The sequence below is a fragment of the Brachyistius frenatus genome, unplaced genomic scaffold (genome assembly GCF_029030835.1).
Source record: "Brachyistius frenatus isolate BFR_SWC_R1_liver_20210118 unplaced genomic scaffold, ASM2903083v1 Contig_237, whole genome shotgun sequence".
NCBI lineage: Eukaryota > Metazoa > Chordata > Actinopteri > Embiotocidae > Brachyistius > Brachyistius frenatus.
Genome location: NW_027210836.1, coordinates 415,001 through 433,895, shown reverse-complemented (window position 1 = coordinate 433,895; position 18,895 = coordinate 415,001). Strand labels below are relative to the sequence as shown.

Genomic DNA, 18,895 nt, shown 5'->3' with positions numbered 1-18,895 from the left:
GTGCCACTAGAGGTCGGCTCCAAAAAGCCTCCGGCTCCATAGACTCCCATTCAACTTCTCTCATCAAATCCAAAGTGAATAAAATGTGTCCATCAGTTATCTCGGTGTTGTTAGCTAAAGTCACTCCTTCTTCTTAGTTTTCTGGAGGTCCATCTGAAAATAATCCCTCATTCATTAGAAAATATCCATATATAAATATCCATAATGTCCATATTTGTACGAGTTGGGGGAAGGAGCCAGCGGTGGATCTGACTAACTATACCCCACCCACCTATTGTAGAACCCTGACTGCACCACTAACCTGTCAATCAAACCAGCCACACCCCCAAAAATATACCGGTGTTAGAGTCCTAATGACTCCAGGATGACTTGTGGGAAACATTTACTGACTTTGTGTTTCAGGAGGAAACTTGATGCTTTTTTAATGGGAGTCTATTGGAGCCCCTAGTGGTCGTCAGGGGTAATTACACTTCTGCAGTGGCTTCACTTTTCTATCAACTCCGAACAACAAACTACACACTAAAAGTCCATTAAAGGAGGTCTGATCAGTTCAACCATTTTCATATCAGGACTTGAAAGGTTTGTTTATATGAGACTAATGTGTCAGTCTGTTCAACACTATTTAACAATATTAATTGATATTTTATTGATATTTAGTTTAATTCTGACTGGATTTAAATGTTCTAAAATCACATTTAGGATTTAACGCGGGGAGGGGGGGGGGGAGGGGGCTCCTCCGTCGGCCGTGAATCTGCTCGCAGCGGCTCAGACTGAGGAGGAGGAGGAGGAGGAGGGACGGGAGGAGGAGTGTCGCTGCAGCGGCTCCGTCGGTCCGTCAGTAAACAGTCGGTAACCGTCGGTCGGTAACGGACAGCAGCGGTCGGTCAACTGAGGAAGAGGAGGATGCTGCTTCTTCAGCTCGGCGGTAAGACAAAGAAAAAAAACAACACAACAACCGGCAGGTCGTTTCTTCTTCTTCTTCCTCCTCCATCATCATCATCTTCATCTGCAGCTCCATCACTGCAGCGACTCCGCTCACTCCTTCATCCCTCCATCTTCATCCTCAGCCGGTTTTAACGGCTCCTCCCGGTGTGTGTTACTGCTGTTCAGTTCCCAGATGTTGATGATGATGATGCAGCAGAAACACACCGCTTATCTGATCCTGAGTGTATATATGTATATATATATATATATATATATATATATATATATGTATGTATATGTGTGTGTGTGTGTGTGTGTGTGTGTGTGTGTGTGTGTGTGTGTGTGTGTGTGTGTGTGTGCTGGTCAGATCACGCACGCGCCGCTGCCGTTAACTTCGCAGCCGGTGTGTAAATATAGAAATGAGTGCGTCAGAGCGGCGGAGTGACGTCGAAACGGTAAATCTCGGAGAACCGCATTCCTCCACACTCTCCACCTTCATCATCATCATCACGAGCAGAGGCTCCACCTGTGTGACAGGTGACTGCAGAGACACGTGACTGAACCGGGTTTCACTCTAAAACTAGTAGAATCAATCGATTGATCGATGATCAATAATGTTTTATAGATTATTAGTTTGCTCTGGTCTGGGAGAAGTACTGCAGTACTGCAGTGTACAAATACTTCATCACAGGTTCAAAACTGTACAACATGATCAACAGCTAAATACATGGATGGACTATGACAGTGACCCCCCCCTCCTCTAATTTAGTTTTTTTTTTTGTCTTTTTCATCAACAACAAACATTAACGGTTCTTTAATCCTCCCACAGCTAGCTGGATGTAAAGATTTCAAAATAAAAGCCCTCGTTTTTAAAACCCGTTACAGTGATCGTATGAAGTGTTAATACTTTATAAACCACTTCATTCTTTAAGTAACTGTCACGTAAACGTATTTCTGCACCATTTTATCTCACATCTTCTGTATTTTTCAAGTAATTTCCTGCAAACTTTCCTCCTGAAATCAGCTGATATTTCCTGTAAACTACAGGTTGGGTTGTGGTCACAAAGTCTCCTGCAGATATATCCTGCTCTTATTGTTGATGAACTAGAAAAAGAAAAAGAAAATGAGCCACTATATTTTCTGTCTGTGGAAATCAAACCTGCGTTGAAGTTCTGATTTGTTCATCATCAAGTTTTTCCAGTTTAAAACTCCAAACTGCAGGAAATCAAGCAGCTCAACCGACCAGCAGCAGAAACATGCAGTAAAATAAATCTGTTTTTTTGCCACGTGATGCAGTTTTGAATCCTCGGCTGCTTTTTTGTTCTGTTTGATCTGTTCGTCGGTTTATTCTGACGCAAACAGGTCCAAAGTGCAGCTGCGTGTCCGTATGTCGGCTCTCACTGAGTGTCTCTGCCGTCATCCAGCAGGATAACGACAGGTGATAATTACACCTGCATCCGTCCTGCAGGGACGTGCTGTCCTGATCATGAGTATGTGGACGGCGCCGCGTGTTTTATTCTGAACACATCAGAGAAAATGTTCAACAAAGATTTAGCAGATGTGTCCACTTACTTCTGACCCTCTAGACTTTGGGCTGGATGTGTTGAAGGTTTCTATCTCCACATTACACTGACGTAAACCTGCTCAGATTAAAGTTCAGATTTTAGTGATTTTATTTCACATGAAGCAAACAAACCACGTGTTCATATACTTTTGGTTATAATGGACTTAGTCACATATGTGGGGACTAAAATTAAACAGTTACATCTCACGACGTGGTTTAGAGTTAAATTAAAGTGAGTCTATGTAATTCATGCTGAGCATCAGCGCCCTCTGTGGCCACACATGGTAATTACAGGACGTTGGTGCGTTCATCCTGTTAAACCTGTGAACACACAGGATCAATATGAGGGTAGTTTTGAGGGCAAATTTCTCACTGCAATCAAACATCAAGTATAAATATTTTAACTATAAATAAAATTATTTGGGTTACAAACAGAACAGAGATCACAGGACAGAAAACAGAACCAGTGAACGTGCTGCAGTAACGTTACGACCTGCATCATCCTCACGGTCCTGAACAGTCCGCTGATAAGTTATCAGTTAACGGTCTAAAGGGTCCTTTGTGTGAACGTCAAAGTCTGTTTTTATGCTTAACGAGTACTTTGTACACTTGAAGTACATTTTGCTGATAATACTTGTGTGTAAGAAGGATTTTAAATGCATGACTTTACTTGTGATGATTATTTTTTTTATATTTGAGGCTCCCATTGGTCCTCTTTGAGCATCAAAACCAATCATACGCCAGCATTTCTCTCTGTTCCATCATGATTGGCTCCCCAGTCTGTTAGCTTGTCCAGTTGGACTCACCTCCATGTATCCCCCCCCGCAGGTCATGTGACTTCTCGCGGAGGATGGCCGGTCAGCGTTGAGCGAGCTTCCAGCGGGCAGGAGGTCTGAGGAGAGGCGAGGGATCATGGGAGATGGAGGACCCCTGCAGACAGAGGGGAACGCCCTCCTCAAAGCCGTCTTCCAGGGGAAGCTGAGGCTGACCCGCCTGCTGCTGGAGGGCGGCGCCTACATCAACGAGGGCAACGAGCGCGGAGAGACGCCCATCTCCGCCGCCTGCTTAGCGAGCTACGACGACCCGCAGACCCGGCAGAGGATGGTGAGGTACCTGCTGGAGAAAGGAGCCGACCCCAACATCCCCGACAAGAGCGGCCGCACGGCGCTGATGCACGCCTGCGCCGAGCAGACGGGGAAGGAGGTGGTGTCGCTGCTGCTGGAGAACGGAGCGGACCCGAGCCTCAAAGACTACTCCGGCTCCTCCGCCCTCGTCCACGCCATCAACAAGGGAGACCGCGACACGCTGCAGGTCCTGCTGGATGCCTGCAAGGCCAAAGGCAAGGAGGTGATCATCATCACGACAGACACGTCTCCATCGGGCACCAAGAAGACCAAACAGTACCTCAACTCCCCGCCGTCGCCGGGTATCGTGGACAAGCTGTCTCCGGACTGCATGTCGCCCTCCGAGGTGGAGATCGGCACCGCCTCACCTGCAGGAAACGAGGAGGGGATCTTCAGCTTCGCGCTCACCTCTGCGCTACCTTTGCCTTCCGCTCGGCCTCCGGGCGAGAAGAGACCGCCGCCTCGCAAGCTGCTGAAGCGGCTGAACTCGGAGCCGTGGGGCCTGGTGGCGCCCTCGGTGCTGAGCGGGGTTCCCCAGGACCGGGTGGACGGAGGTCTGGAGGAGGAGGGCAGCGGCTGCCTGAGCAGGACGATCGCCGAGATTAACGGCCTATCCATCGCGGAACCGGTCAGACCTCTGTTGTCACGGCGACACAGCATCGAGACCCACGACCCCTGTTCCCCCAAACTCATCGACCGGTCCTGCTCTGAGGACTGCGCGGCTCTGTCTGGTCCGTCCTGGGCCGACAAAGTCCAGCAGCACCAGATCCTGTACCGCAGGAACACGGCGCCGGAGTCCCAGGAGAATGCCGGAGGACCCGGGGCGGTAGCAGCCCGAGCCCTGGCTCACCCCAAACTGACCCGGATGGAGCACTACGAGTCGGACACCCACCTCTGCCCGGAGTCCATCCCAGGATCGCCGGACTCCGGTCGGGTGTCCGTGGAGCGGCGGAGATACAACGCCTCCCCCCTGTGCCTCCTCACCAGTTCATCCAGGGAGTCTCTGGAGAACATCCCCAACTCGGTGTCACCCATGATGATGCGCCGGCGGCCCCCGGGGCTCCTGGAGCGCCGGGGCTCCGGGACCCTGCTGCTGGACCACATCTCCCACACGAGGCCTGGCTTCCTGCCTCCGCTCAACATCAACCCCCAGAGACCCATCCCCGACATCCGAGCCAACGGTAAACCCACCTCCCCTGTCCACGCCGGACACAAGATCCTGGTCCCTGTGGCGCCGGCGTCGCCCAAACGGGGTCCCGACTTCAAGATGAAGAAGAAGCTGATGAGGAGACACTCGATGCAGACGGAGCAGATGAAGCAGCTCTCCACCTTCCAGGAGATCCTCGCCGAGAAGGTCATCGAGTCCAACGGGGATTGATGACAGGGAGGCTAGCGAGCAAAGCATGATGGGTAGAGACTTCTTCGGGTGGTGGTTTACTGTAAAAGCTTCTCCGTCAGATCCTCACTGACGAACTCGCATTAAAACCACGTTGTGGTCTCGAAGGAGAGCTGCACCGACGAGGACTTCCTTAAACCGAGCGAAGGTTCATGCCAACTCGCAGGAAGTAAAAAAAAATCGGAAACGATCAGAAACTCGCGCATTTCACACTGGTGTCTTCTGGCCACGTGTTTTGTCGATTTTTCAGAGGCGACTCAGAGTTCTCGTTACCAGGGCGTCCAAATGTCATAGATTTATAGAGCCGCAGAAGGTGCTTTACGTTTAGGCACCAAAAGGTACTTGTGGTGAAAAGAATAAAGACTTGAATACATCTCTTCGGGTTAAACACAACAACTAAGCACCTTGTACATAAGGGAACCTTTTCGGTATCTCTGACGCCGTCTTTGACAAACTGCCGTCGACGCATGCCCAAACTAAATTAAATCACAAACTAAACAAACAAACACAAGTCAAACAAATCACCTGAAGCAAACGAGAGTTCAAACTTTGGTACATAAAAGTCATGAAATGTGGCTGAAAGCTGCAGGATTGTTAGACTAAATCCTACATTTTTCTTTATTTAAAAAAATGAAAGCAGTCAGTTTTGTTTGGTTTTCAGACCGGCTGCAGGCAGCTGACAATCAAATAATTCACACTGTCCTTTCAGTGCTGACAATAAGGGCAGATTTTCTACACCTTTCAACCAATCAGAGAGCCAGTTTTGTCTATCAATTACATTGTTTGGGGGTGAAATGAATGAGGCTCTGACTGCAGGAAACAGGAGGGTGAAGTAACTCCTCACACACGAGATGCACATACTTTAATTTACCGTATGAAGGTCGATCAAGGAGTTCCCAAACTTCTCCACGAAGCAGCAGGAAGCAACGACCTTCAGGAGGAAGTATTCAGTGTCGTCTCTTCATCAACATCATCACTGAGTTCCTCACGTTAATGTGCACATCTGTGATTTCAGCCATGGACCTGAAACTGGAGCAGAGAAACATCAGATTTTGGGGAACAAAAAAAAAAATCTTCAACAGTGTTCCTTAGCCCATGCAGTGATTTCCAACACAGAACCATGTCTGTTTTTAAAGAACTCTGTTGCCAAAGACGCAGTAACAGACAGGAAACTGAAACAAACCGCAAGGAGGGAAGGACAACGAGGGACAGCTGAAACTAATCAGGGGGTGGGGCCAACAATCATACAAAGACTACAAACAGAAAAGAAGTCCAAACCAGAACAGACTCAGAAGGTCCCACTGGAACTCAGTGTTGACAGTCTGACTCTGGGGGACGAATTCACGGTGACACAATGTCAAAGAAAACCCAACCCACCTGGTGTCTCCTGACCTGACACGCCTTCTTCGGTTTCGGACAGTGAAGCTCCGCCCCCTCTTGAAATATTATCTGAAATGATGTCATCAGAACACCTCGACCGGCTCGTCGTTTCATCGCCGTAGACTTTCTGAAGCATTTCAAGGGTCTCTGTTGATTATTTACAGAGTTTGACTCAGTGGAAATCACTGCATGGGCTCAGGAACAGGAACTTAGCTGTACGCGGACACATTGAAGATTTTTTGTTCCCCAAAAAGTTTGACCCAAAAATCTGATGTTTCTCTGCTCCAGTTTCAGGTTTCCATGGTGACATCACAAATGTGCTCGTTACCACCGGTCACGTTAACGTGAGGAACTCAGTGATGTTGTTTTGCGCTGAACCTCGTCGGTGCAGCGCTCCTCTCTTTCCCACCTCCTCTCTGATGGAAGAACCACCGGAGACTCTTTAGATTTCCTTCCTGCTGAACTCTTCAATCATTCAGCGAGAAACCGATGGAACTTTAAAAAAAGAAATGATGTTCCATGTTTACAGATGCACAATTTGCACCGAGGTCGTTTCCGTTTCTCTCCTCACGAACCTCCTGCTGCAGACTTTTACTGGCGGAACTGAAAACTTAACTCATCATTAAAGAAGCCGACATATTTTCTTTTTTTATTTGTTTATAAGCTCCTGTTGAAGAAGTGTGAAACTACCTACTGCGCTGTACGTACTGTAATTATCTACTAGTCAATATAATAGTTGGTATTTCTGTGAAAATCCCCTGACGGTCTTCATTTACCAGTTCAGTCCTGAACCGTGTTTCTGTACTTTGACGGTGTTCAGAGCACCGACGGGACGTTTCCATCTGATTTGTGTTGAGATAAAAAAAAAAAAGTTAAATGAAACGTTGGTTTATTGTTTTCTGAAATTCCAAAGAAGTCGTGCGGACGATTTGAACCAAAACTGCTGAGACTGTAAATACTGTAAACATGCATCTGTGCAATACAGGTTGTACTGTAATGTCGATCGCCTGGTTCACTACGAGGGGGCGCTGAAGGACGGGTGAAGGGAGTGTCTGTTCGGAGATAAAACGGATCCTCTGGTTGTAATTCTGAGATGTCAGGAGTTTAAAAATCAGAAATATTATTATTAATAAACGAGTTGTAAAATCACTGCGAAGCCTCCGAGTGTCGTCTTCATCATCATCATCATTATCATCATCTTCATCACTGGCTGTGACCTCATCTCAATCTCATCGTCACATCCCCCCACTCAACATGAACGCTTATTCAACAACTTATTTAATGTTCTTCATATCATTTTAAATGTGTAAATCAGTCCTGCCAGGATTTCAGAGGTTTTTTGATTGTTGCGATCAAGAATGTTGTTTTGTGACGTAATCTGCAAAGTTTAAAGTCAGTTTTTTTGCACTAAAACTGCTGGAATCAGCAAATCATTCATCATAAAACCACATTACCAACAAACCCCGTCACTTCCTGTTGCTGCAGTTTGTTTTGATGGTGAGAGGAGAAGGGGGTGGAGCCTCGCTGATGATAATAGTCATTTATATTTTGAAAGGCGACTTTACGCTGTAATATTTTTAGCAGAAAAATCGGAAATTTAGCAAAATTACAAGCTGCTGCAAATATTGCAGAGATATGTTTGAATTTGCGTTAATTATTCCGATCTTAAGATCACGATTCTTTCATCTGTTTCTGCCGTTTACGGAGTCGTCCTGTTTTCTGGAGTTAAACAATTCAAAGTGTTTTCTGAAGGAAGTTTAAACATCAAACTGACCTCAGGTCAGATAAACTGTCCCGCTGTGAAAAAGGGGATTTTTTTTTTTGTGAGGATTTTATGAAACTGTTTACTGAAGGGGAGGCTGTGGCTCAGACGGTAGAGTGGGTTATACACTAATCAGAAGGTTGGTGGTTCAATCCCCAGTTTCTCCTGTCTAAGTGTCCCTGAGCAAGACACTGAACCCTGAGTTGCTCCTGATGGTGAACCATCAGTGTTGTAAGTCACTTTGATAAAGTGTCAGCGAAATGAAATGTAATGAAGTGACATCTTTACTGTTTAACTAAGTTTGATCCAGGAAGGAAGCTGTAAATTAATGAAAGAACGAAGTTAGCTTTATTTTTCTGGTCTGAATTTCCTTCTTCGCACAAAGTCCCTTTGTGCCAATCCGAGTTGAGACCCCCCCCCCCCACACACACACACACTGATTAACTAGGAGCTCAGATATAAGGCGGCGGCTCGCAGCAGCTTGTCTCACTTCACCTCAGCCATGTCAGCATCTTCGTCTGCAGGCGGCGTGTTCGTGGTCACCCATGTGATCACGGCCCCTCAGGCTGCTGCTGCACCTCAGAACCCACTCAGTCCGGAGAAACACCGGTTCATGCGCGGACGACCGGAGGCGCTCGGGGTAAGAGACGCAGCATCCTCTGTTACGGCCAGGACTTGTTTGTGTGAGGTGGTGTATTTCCCGTCAGCTGTTACCTGCTGTCCCCGCAGACGGTGCAGATCCTCGTCGGCCTGACGGTCGTCCTGGTCGAGCTCACCATGGTTTCATTCGAGTTTTCTCTGGGGATTCACAGCGGCATCTTCATCTGGGGAGCTCTGAGTGTGAGTCTGCTGAGACACTTTTCATGAAAGTTGGACGCCGTGTAAGTTGTAAACAAAAACAATGATTTACAAATCATGTTAACGGATTTTTAATTCACCTCTAATTTAAGTGTTCCTGAGCCCATGCAGTGATTTCCACTCCAGAATAGTGTGTTTTTAATGCAGTGCTGCCTGAGGGCCCGAAGATCACCACCATCCAATATTGGTTTCCAGCCTTGTCCCTTGTGTTCAGAGATTTCTCCAGATTCTCTGAATCTTTTAATGATCTTATGAACCGTAGACGATGAAATCCACTAATTCTTTGTAGTTTTACGTTGAGGAACATTATTCTGAGATTGTTGAACTATTTTCCAACACAGTCTTTCAGAGTGGTGAACCTCTCCCCATCTTCACTGCTGAGAGACTCTGCCTCTCTGAAATCATCTTTTATACCCAATCATGTTACTGATCTGTTGCCATGGTAACCTCATTAGTAGTCAGATGTTCCAACAGGTGTTTTTTTTTCTAGCGTTACACAACTTTTCCATCTTTTATTCACCCTGTCACAACTTTTATTAAACGTGTTGCTGCCATCAAAATCAAAATAAGAAGATATTTTTCATTAAACAATAAAATGTGTGTTTGGTCTATTTTCAATTAAATATGAGTTTATGTGATTTGCAAATCATTCCACTGTGTTTATTTACATTATACAGGCCGTCGCAACTTTTTTTTTTTTTTTTTTTTTGGGGGGGGGTTGTAAACCACACATGATGCAAGCAGGCGAAGGAAGTGTTACCTGTGAGTTCAGGTGAGGTGAACACAGGCCCGACCACCTCGTGCCCAGCTGACGGTCTGTTTCTGGTTTCCTGCAGTATATCACAGCCGGATCTCTGACGGTGGCGGCGGGGAGGTCGTTGAAACGCAGTCAGGTCAGTCGACCTTCACCACTTTAAACTTAAAAAAACAAAGCACCTGCAGCTCAGGGACAGAAAAAAACAAACGGACATGTCGTCCAGAGCTTCAGGAAAACATCTCATTTAATCAGACTTTGGGAACAGAGGAGTTGCTTTACCTTTGAGGTGGTGTCCAGGTGTTCCAGGTGTGCTGACATGTTTCTGCCCCCTGCAGGTGAACACAGCTCTGGGCTTCAACATTGTTGCTGCAGTTTCTTCAGCTGTTGCCAGCACCATCTACGTTGTGGATACTATCCATTTTTTCACTGCCAATAATTACTACGGGATCTCATACTATTGGTCAACTCCCAATAACGACTGTTTGGTAAGAGATTCTGGTTCCATCTTTCACCAGAGGATCTCCTCAGAGGTCTCTGTTACCCTTTTCAACATAAATTATAGATGATAAAACGGGAAAAACTGAACTTCATTTTCTCCTTCCAGGTTCATTCCGGAGGAATCTCGAGCGTTCTGGCTGTTTTCTCCGTCCTGGAGTTCACGGTCTCCAACTGTGTCGTCCTTGCAAATGGCTGCAAAGCTTCCGGTCAGCCAACAGACCAGGTGAGTCCACCTCAGTCCACCTCAGTCCACCAGTCTACCTCAAACCTCACTCTCTCGTTTCCATAGCAACCCATCGTCGTGACCAATCAATCGGTCATACCTGCCTTAGAGACACAAGAGGCCCCGCCCATGTATGAACTCCCACCCATCTCAGGGGACCTGCAGTACGAGTACGGGATGTGTTTTGAAGGTAGGAGGTCATGAGTCTGTAAACAACAACAACAACAACAGTCTGAATAACAACCTGACGGGTGCGTTTGTTTTCCAGACCGTGAAGCCTCAAGAGAACGACAGCAACAGAATCTGACCACGTCACACTGAAGAAGTACTGAAGTGATAAAAATCAACAGATTTGTATGTAAAACGATAAATTTGTGCTTAAAACACCAGAATCTACTTTGAATTTAGAACATTTAAACCGGTTTGTTAGGAGCATTAAAAGCTTGATGATCCAAATCCACTCCAAAATGTTTTATCCAAACCAGAACCGGCTGCTCAGAACCGTCACAAACATTTGAGTCAGAAACAACACCTGAAAACATTTACGTGTTTATTCAGTAAAAATCTGTTTAAATGTTCATTATTGAAAAGTTTCCCTTCAGACATCAATAAAGAAAACAGAAGAACAAACAGGAAGTGACAGGAAATATTTACAGTTATTGATCAGCTGTTATTGATCCGGTATCAGAACTCTGCAGATCATCATTGGTCGGATTCTGGTTGAAAAAAAAGTGACCAATGAAATTTGTCCACGCTCACCAAAACCCCGCCCACCGAGTTTCTATGGAGTCCTGTTAGTGCCATAATTTATCAGATCTGATTTAATGCCTTTAAAGTAAAAGTTGTGTTTTTGTAGTTTGTTGAATTCTTTGTTAGTTTGTAGTTTTTGTGACATCTCACTCTTCACGTCTCACTCGCCGAGAGGCAGTGAGGCAGAGACAAAGATAGGAGTGTAAGAAAGATGAGTGAGATACTGATATGAATAAAGAGATGATGTGTCACTCTGCACTGTAATGGTGAGATCCACAAAACAAATACTGTAGCGCATAAAAACTGTTCTTGCACAGACAGATGTCCCACTCTGTTTAAATTCTGATTATAAATACAGGATTGAAGGACACGCCCACACTTTTTAAATCACCATGCAGAGATAGGAGAGAGAAAGATGTAATATATAAACATAGATCATGTAGTGGGATTAAAAAACAGATATAACAATATACGTGTAGTAAAGATGTCCCACTCTGATTAAATTGTACTGATATAAAAATAGGAGTGTATGAAGTCTACACTTTTAGAGTCAGACACAGATAGGACTTTAGGAGGATGCCTCACTCTGTTGTATGTTGTCATACAGGAACATATTAGGGAATGTGATATCAAAACAGATACAAGTGAGAACAGATGTTCCACTCTGTTAAGAATATAGTTGTATATAAAGTAGGCATAGTGAGATTCAGAGATAGGAGTGTAAGGATGGTTCACTCTGTATGTTAAGATATAATATTAAATATAATGATCTATTTATCTTTACTGTCTTTTCATTAAAATGTAATCGTTTTTTTGTGTCAAACATGTAACAAACAAAACTGTCAAGCTTATTGTATTGACTGATTACTATCAGAGATAGGGGTGGAAGAGGATGTATCACTGTGTAGTAAATTGGGAGATATTAAAGTGGTGAACAGGATGCATCACTTGGTTCATTTCTTGAAGAACTTCTTGTTGAGGAGGAAGATGAGCAGGTTGACGTTGACTTTTGCCTTATCGAACATCTTCATCACCGCCACGCCCTCGTACTGCAGCTGCAGCAGGTCCTGCAACACACACAAGTAGGTAACCATGACAACAAGATCAATACCAGTTAACTGAGAAGATAAAAAGGTACCATAAACAGGGTTAAACTGACTACAAATCCTGACACTTGACCTGGTATCTGGCCCGGTCTGACCCGGTTCTGTACCTGGTATTTGAGCAGGAACTCCTCCATCTCCACCCCGAGGAATCGAGCCTTGACGTTGAAGCTTCCTCTCTCCGGTCCAGGAACGATGTCAAAGATGACGTTCTTAAACCTGAAACAGAAAATTATGTTTTATTGTACGTAAAGATCAAAATACGAACACATGGTATGTTGTATGTTCTCACTGAGCCGGTTCCGTGTTCATGTGTTGTATGTTCTCACTGTGTGGTCGGCAGGTCTTCGATCTCCAGCAGAACTCCTTTCTCCTGCAGCCGGGCGGCGCTGTAGCTCAGAGCAGGAAGCTTCTTCTTCCCTTTGCTGTCCGCTGCCTTCTTATTGGTCGATTTACTGCAACACAAACCAATCACAGGAGTTTTAAACCTCACGATGTCGAACGTGTCGTCTCATGTTTAAATGTCCGTCTGAGGGTTACGTTAAAGGACTCGGTCCTCACCTCTTGGCGGTCAGGTTGTCCAGACAGGAAGTGATGTAATGCCGGTAGTAGTCCACCTGCTCGCTGTGGAAGCTGCTCTTCTCCTGCAGGCTGCTGAGAGTCTGACGGAGCTTCAGAAGCTCCGCCCCCCGCCGCTGACGGTGCACACGCTGCTGACGGATGTCCTGGAAGGAGAAACACCTCCATTATTAGGGTTTATCATCCATCGGGGACGTTTAGAGCTGCAGACACGACCGACGGAATAAGAACCGCGCTGTGTCACCTTGGCGACCATCTGCAGGATCTGGTTCTCCGTCCGAGGCGGTTTCAGGACACCGAGTCCCTCCAGACGACGAAGGCTCCTCAGGATCTTCCTCTTCTTCTCCTCCAGACTCAGGTTGCCGTTGGCAACCAGCGACTGGTTCCTCTTCATCTTCTCAGGTGTCCGAGCGTCCTGCAGGGCCCGACGCTGTATCAGCCAATCGTGGCACACTTCCTGTTTGAAGAGAGTCCGATCGCACAAAGTTATAAACATGAATACATCTTATAGTCACAACACCTAACAACTGTGTGTGTGTGTGTGTGTGTGTGTGTGTGTGTGTGTGTGTGTGTTACCTGGTCACGCGAGGTTGTTGTTCTCAGGATGTCACTCAGAGAGTCACCTGACTGCGTCCTGATGACATCGATGATCAGCTGCTTGGTGCTGAGAAAACATTTTAAAATGGTTAAAACCTGTTTGAATAAGAGACTTGAACGGAAGAAGCTAACATGCTAAAAGCTAACATGCTAAGCTACCTGAGCAGCAGTCCTCTGGCGTCGGGTTTGTCGTCGGAGTCATTGAAAATGTCGAACTTGTTGGTGAGAGTCAGAGAAACCTCCGTCTTACTGATCTGAGACCTGGCGGACTCTGATCCTGGATCAGCTGACGAAGACTCTCCTGAAGGACCGAGAACACACGGAGTGACGTAGTAACAGTACAAGTACTACCGTAGCAGCAGTAGTATTAGTTGTAGTAACAATATAGTACAGTAGTCTGAGGATTAATAACAGTAGTATTAATTGTAATAATTGTAGTATTAGTTCAGTGGTATTAGCTGCAGTATCAGTTGTAGTACCGATGAGCTCCTGCAGGGTGGGAACCGGTCCGAGGTCCTTCAGGATCAGTTTGAGGGCGTCAGAGGGATCCGGACACAAAACCTCCTGATGCTCCAACAACAGCTGCAGAGACACAAAGAGACAGTGAGACTGAAGGTCCAGATGTCCAGGTCCAGGTTGTGGTCCAGGACCAGGACCAGGACCAGGACCAGGTTGTGGTTGTGGCAGCGTTTCCTGACCTTGTGCGTGTTGAGCAGCTCGCTGACAGAGATGTAGACGACGGGTCTGTTGACAATCAGCAGCTCGGAGTACTGGTCCATACTGAACCGGTCCTCCGGTTCTGGGACGTCACAGACCGACAGCAGGAACCTCCTGACGAACACAGAACACGGAGAACAGTCAGCGGAACCTGCGATTCATTTTTATCTTTTAATTAGTGAATGATGGACACATTTTGTCCCGGTCAGAGGTCGTGTGAACCGGACCTGAACTGGCTGTGCGTCTGGCTGATGTACTGGTTCAGGGCTCGGACGTGGTACCCGTCGCCGTGGAAGTGTTTGTTGGCGGCGCCGTGCTGCAGCATGCGGGCGATGGAGCCCAGGATGTGGCGCTGCTCGGGCTGCAGGGCGGAGCCGGCCGAGCGGTCCACCACGTCGAAGCCGTCCGGCGCCACGATGGCCGGGTTCATGTAGCGGTAGTAGACCAGGTTCCCGACGATCTGCGGGGACACACGGGGAGCGAAGCGGCGTCAGTAAACTGAGCTCTGTGCCTCTTAAACATAAATATAAACAACAACAAAGACAAACAAAACCCTGAAGTGGTCGTTAGCCCCGCCCCCTCCGGTTCACCTTGTACAGGTCGTCCTCGCTGGCTTCAGGAAACTTCGTCTTCAGAGCATCTCTGAGCACCTTAGCGGTGTAACGTAAACCGTAACTACAACAAACAAACAAACAATCAATATATCAAACAAACAAACAATCAATCAATCAATCAATTTATCAAACAATAAATGAAACAGGAATATTATGATGTACGATCAGCAGGTGGAGACAAACGGTAGTTTGTAAACGGGTGGAGACAAACGGTAGTTTGTAAACGGGTGGAGACCTACGGTAGTTTGTGCAGGTTGGAGGTGATGGCTTTGAGGACTCGATCCGTCAGGTTCTTCAGGTTGATGATGGCGATGTCGATGCGTCTCTGAACTTCTGGGTGAGACAGAGCGACTTCAGGAGAAACCTCATAGGGCAGAGAGCTGCAGGGACAGACATGTGAGACAGACAGGTGAGACAGACAGGTAAGTCCCTCAGAGATCTACATCTGAACATGTTTCATGGTTTCTGTTGCGACCTCTTGTGTCCGGTCTGGGTCTCGGTCTGGTTGATCCAGGTCTTGTAGACGTCCAACGGGTCGGTCCTGATACTGAGGGTCCGGTCCAGCAGGACGTCCTGCAGAGCCGGACCCAGCGCCTCCCGCAGGGCGTTCTGACCGCGAGCATGGCGGTAAAAGTTGACCAGCATCTTGATGATGGTGGGGTTCCCCGTGACCACGTCCTGAGGCTGCTCCACCTTCAGTCTGACATCATCATCAGCACACACACACACACACACACACACACACACACACACACACACACACACACACACACACACACACACAGGTGGTCAGTGACATCATCAGCGCTCAGTGACATCATCAGCACGTGGACAGGTGACGTCGTACCTGATCTCGTATCGGAGCGCCTCGGTGAACAGCTGCAGCAGCAGGAAGGCTTCGCGGCGGTCGGAGCCGTAGTTGAACAGACTGAACACCAACATCTCCATGAAGGAGGTGGAGCGACTCTGAGGCATCAGGAAGATCAGCTGGGCCAGATACAGAGGCTGCGTCTGAAACACACACACACGGTGGTACAACAGGTGTGTGTGTGTGTGTGTGTGTGTGTGTGTGTGTGTGTGTGTGTGTGTGTGTGTGTGTGTGTGTGTGTGTGTGTGTCTCACCTGCAGCAGGTAGAACAGGTGTTGGTAGGCCTCCAGTCTGTCCCTCCTCTCTCGGCTCAGGGCCTTCAGTCCTTTACTTCTCTCCACGTCCATCATGTCCGACAGCTGCTCCTTGTTCTTCTTGGTCAGTTTCTTACAGTGAGACACCACTTCCTGTTCAGAGGGGACGCAAACCTTAACGAGGTAGCCTGAAACCTTAACGAGGTAGCCTGAAACCTTAACGAGGTAGCCTGAAACCTTAACGAGGTAGCCTGAAACCTTAACGAGGTAGCCTGAAACCTTAACGAGGTAGCCTGAAACCTTAACGAGGTAGCCTGAAACCTTAACGAGGTAGCCTCAGACAGAGGATCAGGTGGGGAGTCTGTGTCTCCGGGGTCAGACTCTTACCTGCAGCGTGGCTCTGTTGCGGACCAGCAGGCCGATCTTCAGGTCCATCAGGTCCAGGTCGGCCTCCAGCTGCCGGTTGAAGCGAATGCTCCTCACCACCTCCTCCCTCAAGCGTAGAAGCTCCGCCTCCTCCCTGATGTCCCCGTCCCCCAGGTCAAGCAGGTGAACAAACTTCCTGACCACGGACAGGGGAGGCGTCGCCGAGTGCACTGAGACAGGTGAGGAGGAGGAACAGACACTATTAACCCATCTCATGATGTCATTAAGGGACGCGACAGTCCAACCAATCAGAGGCAGCGCCTCGTTAAGTCTTCCCGCATTAACGAACTTACCCAGCATCCTGTACTCGTCTCGAGCTCGGTTGGCTCTGAAAAAGGCCTGGATCTTTACGACAGCCGCCACCTGTGGACACACGCAGTAACCATGGAGATAGCAGCAGCTCGTTTTCTGATTGGCTGATAGAGTCGTACATAGACCGACCTCAAACTGTAGTTCTGGAAAAATGACCAAAGTAAATCCTCCTGTATATCTCAGATTGATGGTAGCGAAGGAAAATGTAGCATTAAGGTGGGAAACATGGGAAAACAGCTAGCCTAGCTTAGCATAAAGGTGGGGAAGAGCTAGCCTAGTTTGGCATAAAGACTGGATCTGAGGTAACATGTTTAAATGTCCCGTATCTGTTAGACATCACCAAGACTCACGTTACGTCTGAAGAAACTCAGTCGCGCTCGATATTTCCTTCTCGCCAGCCACATCTTCACGTACGACTGGATCTGTTCGCACAAATATTAACGACGGAAAAACCTTCTGATTATAAAAAAAATGGTCGAAGATCAGCACCAACTCTTCTTTAGGATGTGTTTGGGCGGGTCTTAATCGGTGGTTACCTTGACAACAGCTCTCCAGTTCATGTAGAGAAACTGCAGCCGCCGTCTGTACGCCCCCTGCTGGACGAACCTCCTCCAGTGAGACTGAACGAGAACACAGCGTTAGAATGAACAGAGACCTGCGCTCAGGTGTCTGTCAGCGCCGCTCTTCACCTGGATGACGACGACCGCCGGCGTCTGAGCGGTCAGGTAACGCCGGCGAGCCTCCAGCTGCCGTCTGACCAGGAACCCTCGACACAAAGCCTGCAGGCGAACGACGAGGGCGTCGCTGCTCCGCCAGAGGACGCTGCGACTGTACGACGCCGACACGCTGCTGACCACTTCCTGTACGGGGGAGGCATTACATCAGGTGTGTCTCAGGTGTGTGTCTCAGGTGTGTGTCTCAGGTGTGTGTCTCAGGTGTGTGTCTCACCTGTATGTCGTGGTGGTCGATGAACACACTGTTGAGGATGAATCCGTCGGGTTTCTTCCAGCTTCCCTCCAGTCTGTTCAGGTGAAAGTAATAAAAGGATCCGTCCTGCAGGCGAAGTCGAACCCACGGACTCCTGTTGTCTCCTGAACACACACACACACACACACACACACACACACACACACACACACACACACACACACACACACACACACACACGTTTACACACCATGATCACCTGTGTGTGTGTGTGTGTGTGTTACCTGTGTGTGTGTGTGTGTTACCTGTGTGTGTGTGTGTTACCTGTGTGTGTGTGTGTTACCTGTGTGTGTGTGTTACCTGTGTGTGTGTGTGTGTTACCTGTGTGTGTGTGTGTGTTACCTGTGTGTGTGTGTGTGTGTGTGTGTGTGTGTGTGTGTGTTACCTGTGTGTGTGTGTGTGTGTTACCTGTGTGTGTGTGTGTGTGTTACCTGTGTGTGTGTGTGTGTGTGTTACCTGTGTGTGTGTGTGTGTGTGTGTGTGTGTGTGTGTGTGTGTGTGTGTGTGTGTTGTGTGTGTGTGTGTGTGTGTGTGTGTGTGTGTGTGTGTGTGTGTGTGTGTGTGTGTGTGTGTGTGTGTGTGTGTGTGTGTGTGTGTGTGTGTGTGTGTGTGTGTGTGTGTGTGTGTGTTACCTGTGTGTATCCGATGTGTCATCAGGGCGTTCAGCTCTCTCTGATAGTCGGCAGCACAGTCAGATAAAACTCTCTGCAGCTCCACTTCAAGCAGAGACAGAACCAGGAGAGTCTGCTTCACTCTGTTCTCCTTCACAGCCTGGTTCACTGCTGCGACTGACAGACACACTGATGGGAGACAGACAGATCCATCAATCCATCAATCAATACACTGACAGGACAGGGACAGAAATAAATCATCGCCTCACACTTCAGAGCTTTCTGACTCTGCTGATTGGCCCTCCTCACGGCCTCCTGGATATCAGCCAACCACAGCTCAGCTCCCGGGTCTCTGCTGACCTGATTGGAGAGATGGAGGTCACGTGACTTCAGGTTCAAAGCTCAAAACACCTGGATCCATTCTGCAGGATGTCACAACGATGTCACTGCAGGTTTCAGGTTGGATGTTGGCATCTGTTTGAATTCCAGGTTACACCTGTGTAGTTACCCGTGTAATTACCCGTGTAGTTACCCGTGTAAGTTACCCGTGTAGTTACCCGTGTAGTTACCCGTGTAGTTACCCGTGTAGTA

The 18,895-nt window shown here is 47.6% G+C and overlaps 3 protein-coding genes across 3 annotated transcripts in view; 2 read left to right on the top strand and 1 right to left on the bottom strand.

The window, feature by feature from the left end:
• Positions 1-789: 789 nt before the first annotated feature.
• On the top strand, positions 790-7,538 carry LOC138633794 (ankyrin repeat domain-containing protein 34A). Its single transcript, XM_069720246.1, has 2 exons — positions 790-925; positions 3,317-7,538. Exon 2 carries the CDS (start codon positions 3,401-3,403, stop codon positions 4,988-4,990), a length of 1,590 nt encoding a protein of 529 aa, XP_069576347.1. The 5' UTR covers positions 790-925; positions 3,317-3,400; the 3' UTR covers positions 4,991-7,538.
• A 1,114-nt stretch (positions 7,539-8,652) lies between these two features.
• Positions 8,653-11,614, top strand: LOC138633803 (membrane-spanning 4-domains subfamily A member 3-like). Its single transcript, XM_069720260.1, has 7 exons — positions 8,653-8,790; positions 8,880-8,990; positions 9,845-9,901; positions 10,101-10,250; positions 10,370-10,486; positions 10,553-10,676; positions 10,755-11,614. The coding sequence occupies exons 1-7, from the start codon at positions 8,653-8,655 to the stop codon at positions 10,805-10,807; spliced, it is 750 nt and encodes a 249-aa protein (XP_069576361.1). The 3' UTR covers positions 10,808-11,614.
• Positions 11,615-11,702: 88 nt separating this feature from the next.
• iqgap3 (IQ motif containing GTPase activating protein 3) overlaps positions 11,703-18,895 on the bottom strand; it is a 12,072-nt gene continuing 4,879 nt past the window's right edge. The window contains 23 exon segments of the mRNA XM_069720265.1: positions 11,703-12,303; positions 12,450-12,558; positions 12,669-12,794; positions 12,901-13,064; positions 13,163-13,375; positions 13,495-13,582; positions 13,675-13,816; positions 13,995-14,097; positions 14,214-14,346; positions 14,460-14,692; positions 14,823-14,907; positions 15,086-15,226; positions 15,322-15,546; positions 15,694-15,857; positions 15,969-16,121; positions 16,356-16,564; positions 16,688-16,757; positions 17,057-17,128; positions 17,243-17,326; positions 17,396-17,566; positions 17,655-17,797; positions 18,326-18,493; positions 18,574-18,664. Coding sequence (XP_069576366.1) covers positions 12,190-12,303; positions 12,450-12,558; positions 12,669-12,794; positions 12,901-13,064; positions 13,163-13,375; positions 13,495-13,582; positions 13,675-13,816; positions 13,995-14,097; positions 14,214-14,346; positions 14,460-14,692; positions 14,823-14,907; positions 15,086-15,226; positions 15,322-15,546; positions 15,694-15,857; positions 15,969-16,121; positions 16,356-16,564; positions 16,688-16,757; positions 17,057-17,128; positions 17,243-17,326; positions 17,396-17,566; positions 17,655-17,797; positions 18,326-18,493; positions 18,574-18,664 — 3,201 coding nt within the window. The 3' untranslated portion in view covers positions 11,703-12,189.

Excerpts from the sequence above, each read along its gene's own strand:
- LOC138633803 (XM_069720260.1), top strand. The coding sequence starts at position 8,653 with ATGTCAGCATCTTCGTCTGCAGGCGGCGTGTTCGTGGTCACCCATGTG. Across the intron at positions 8,791-8,879 it reads GACGACCGGAGGCGCTCGGG|ACGGTGCAGATCCTCGTCGG; the intron begins GTAAGAGACGCA and ends CTGTCCCCGCAG. Across the intron at positions 10,487-10,552 it reads CCGGTCAGCCAACAGACCAG|CAACCCATCGTCGTGACCAA; the intron begins GTGAGTCCACCT and ends TCGTTTCCATAG.
- LOC138633794 (XM_069720246.1), top strand. The coding sequence starts at position 3,401 with ATGGGAGATGGAGGACCCCTGCAGACAGAGGGGAACGCCCTCCTCAAA.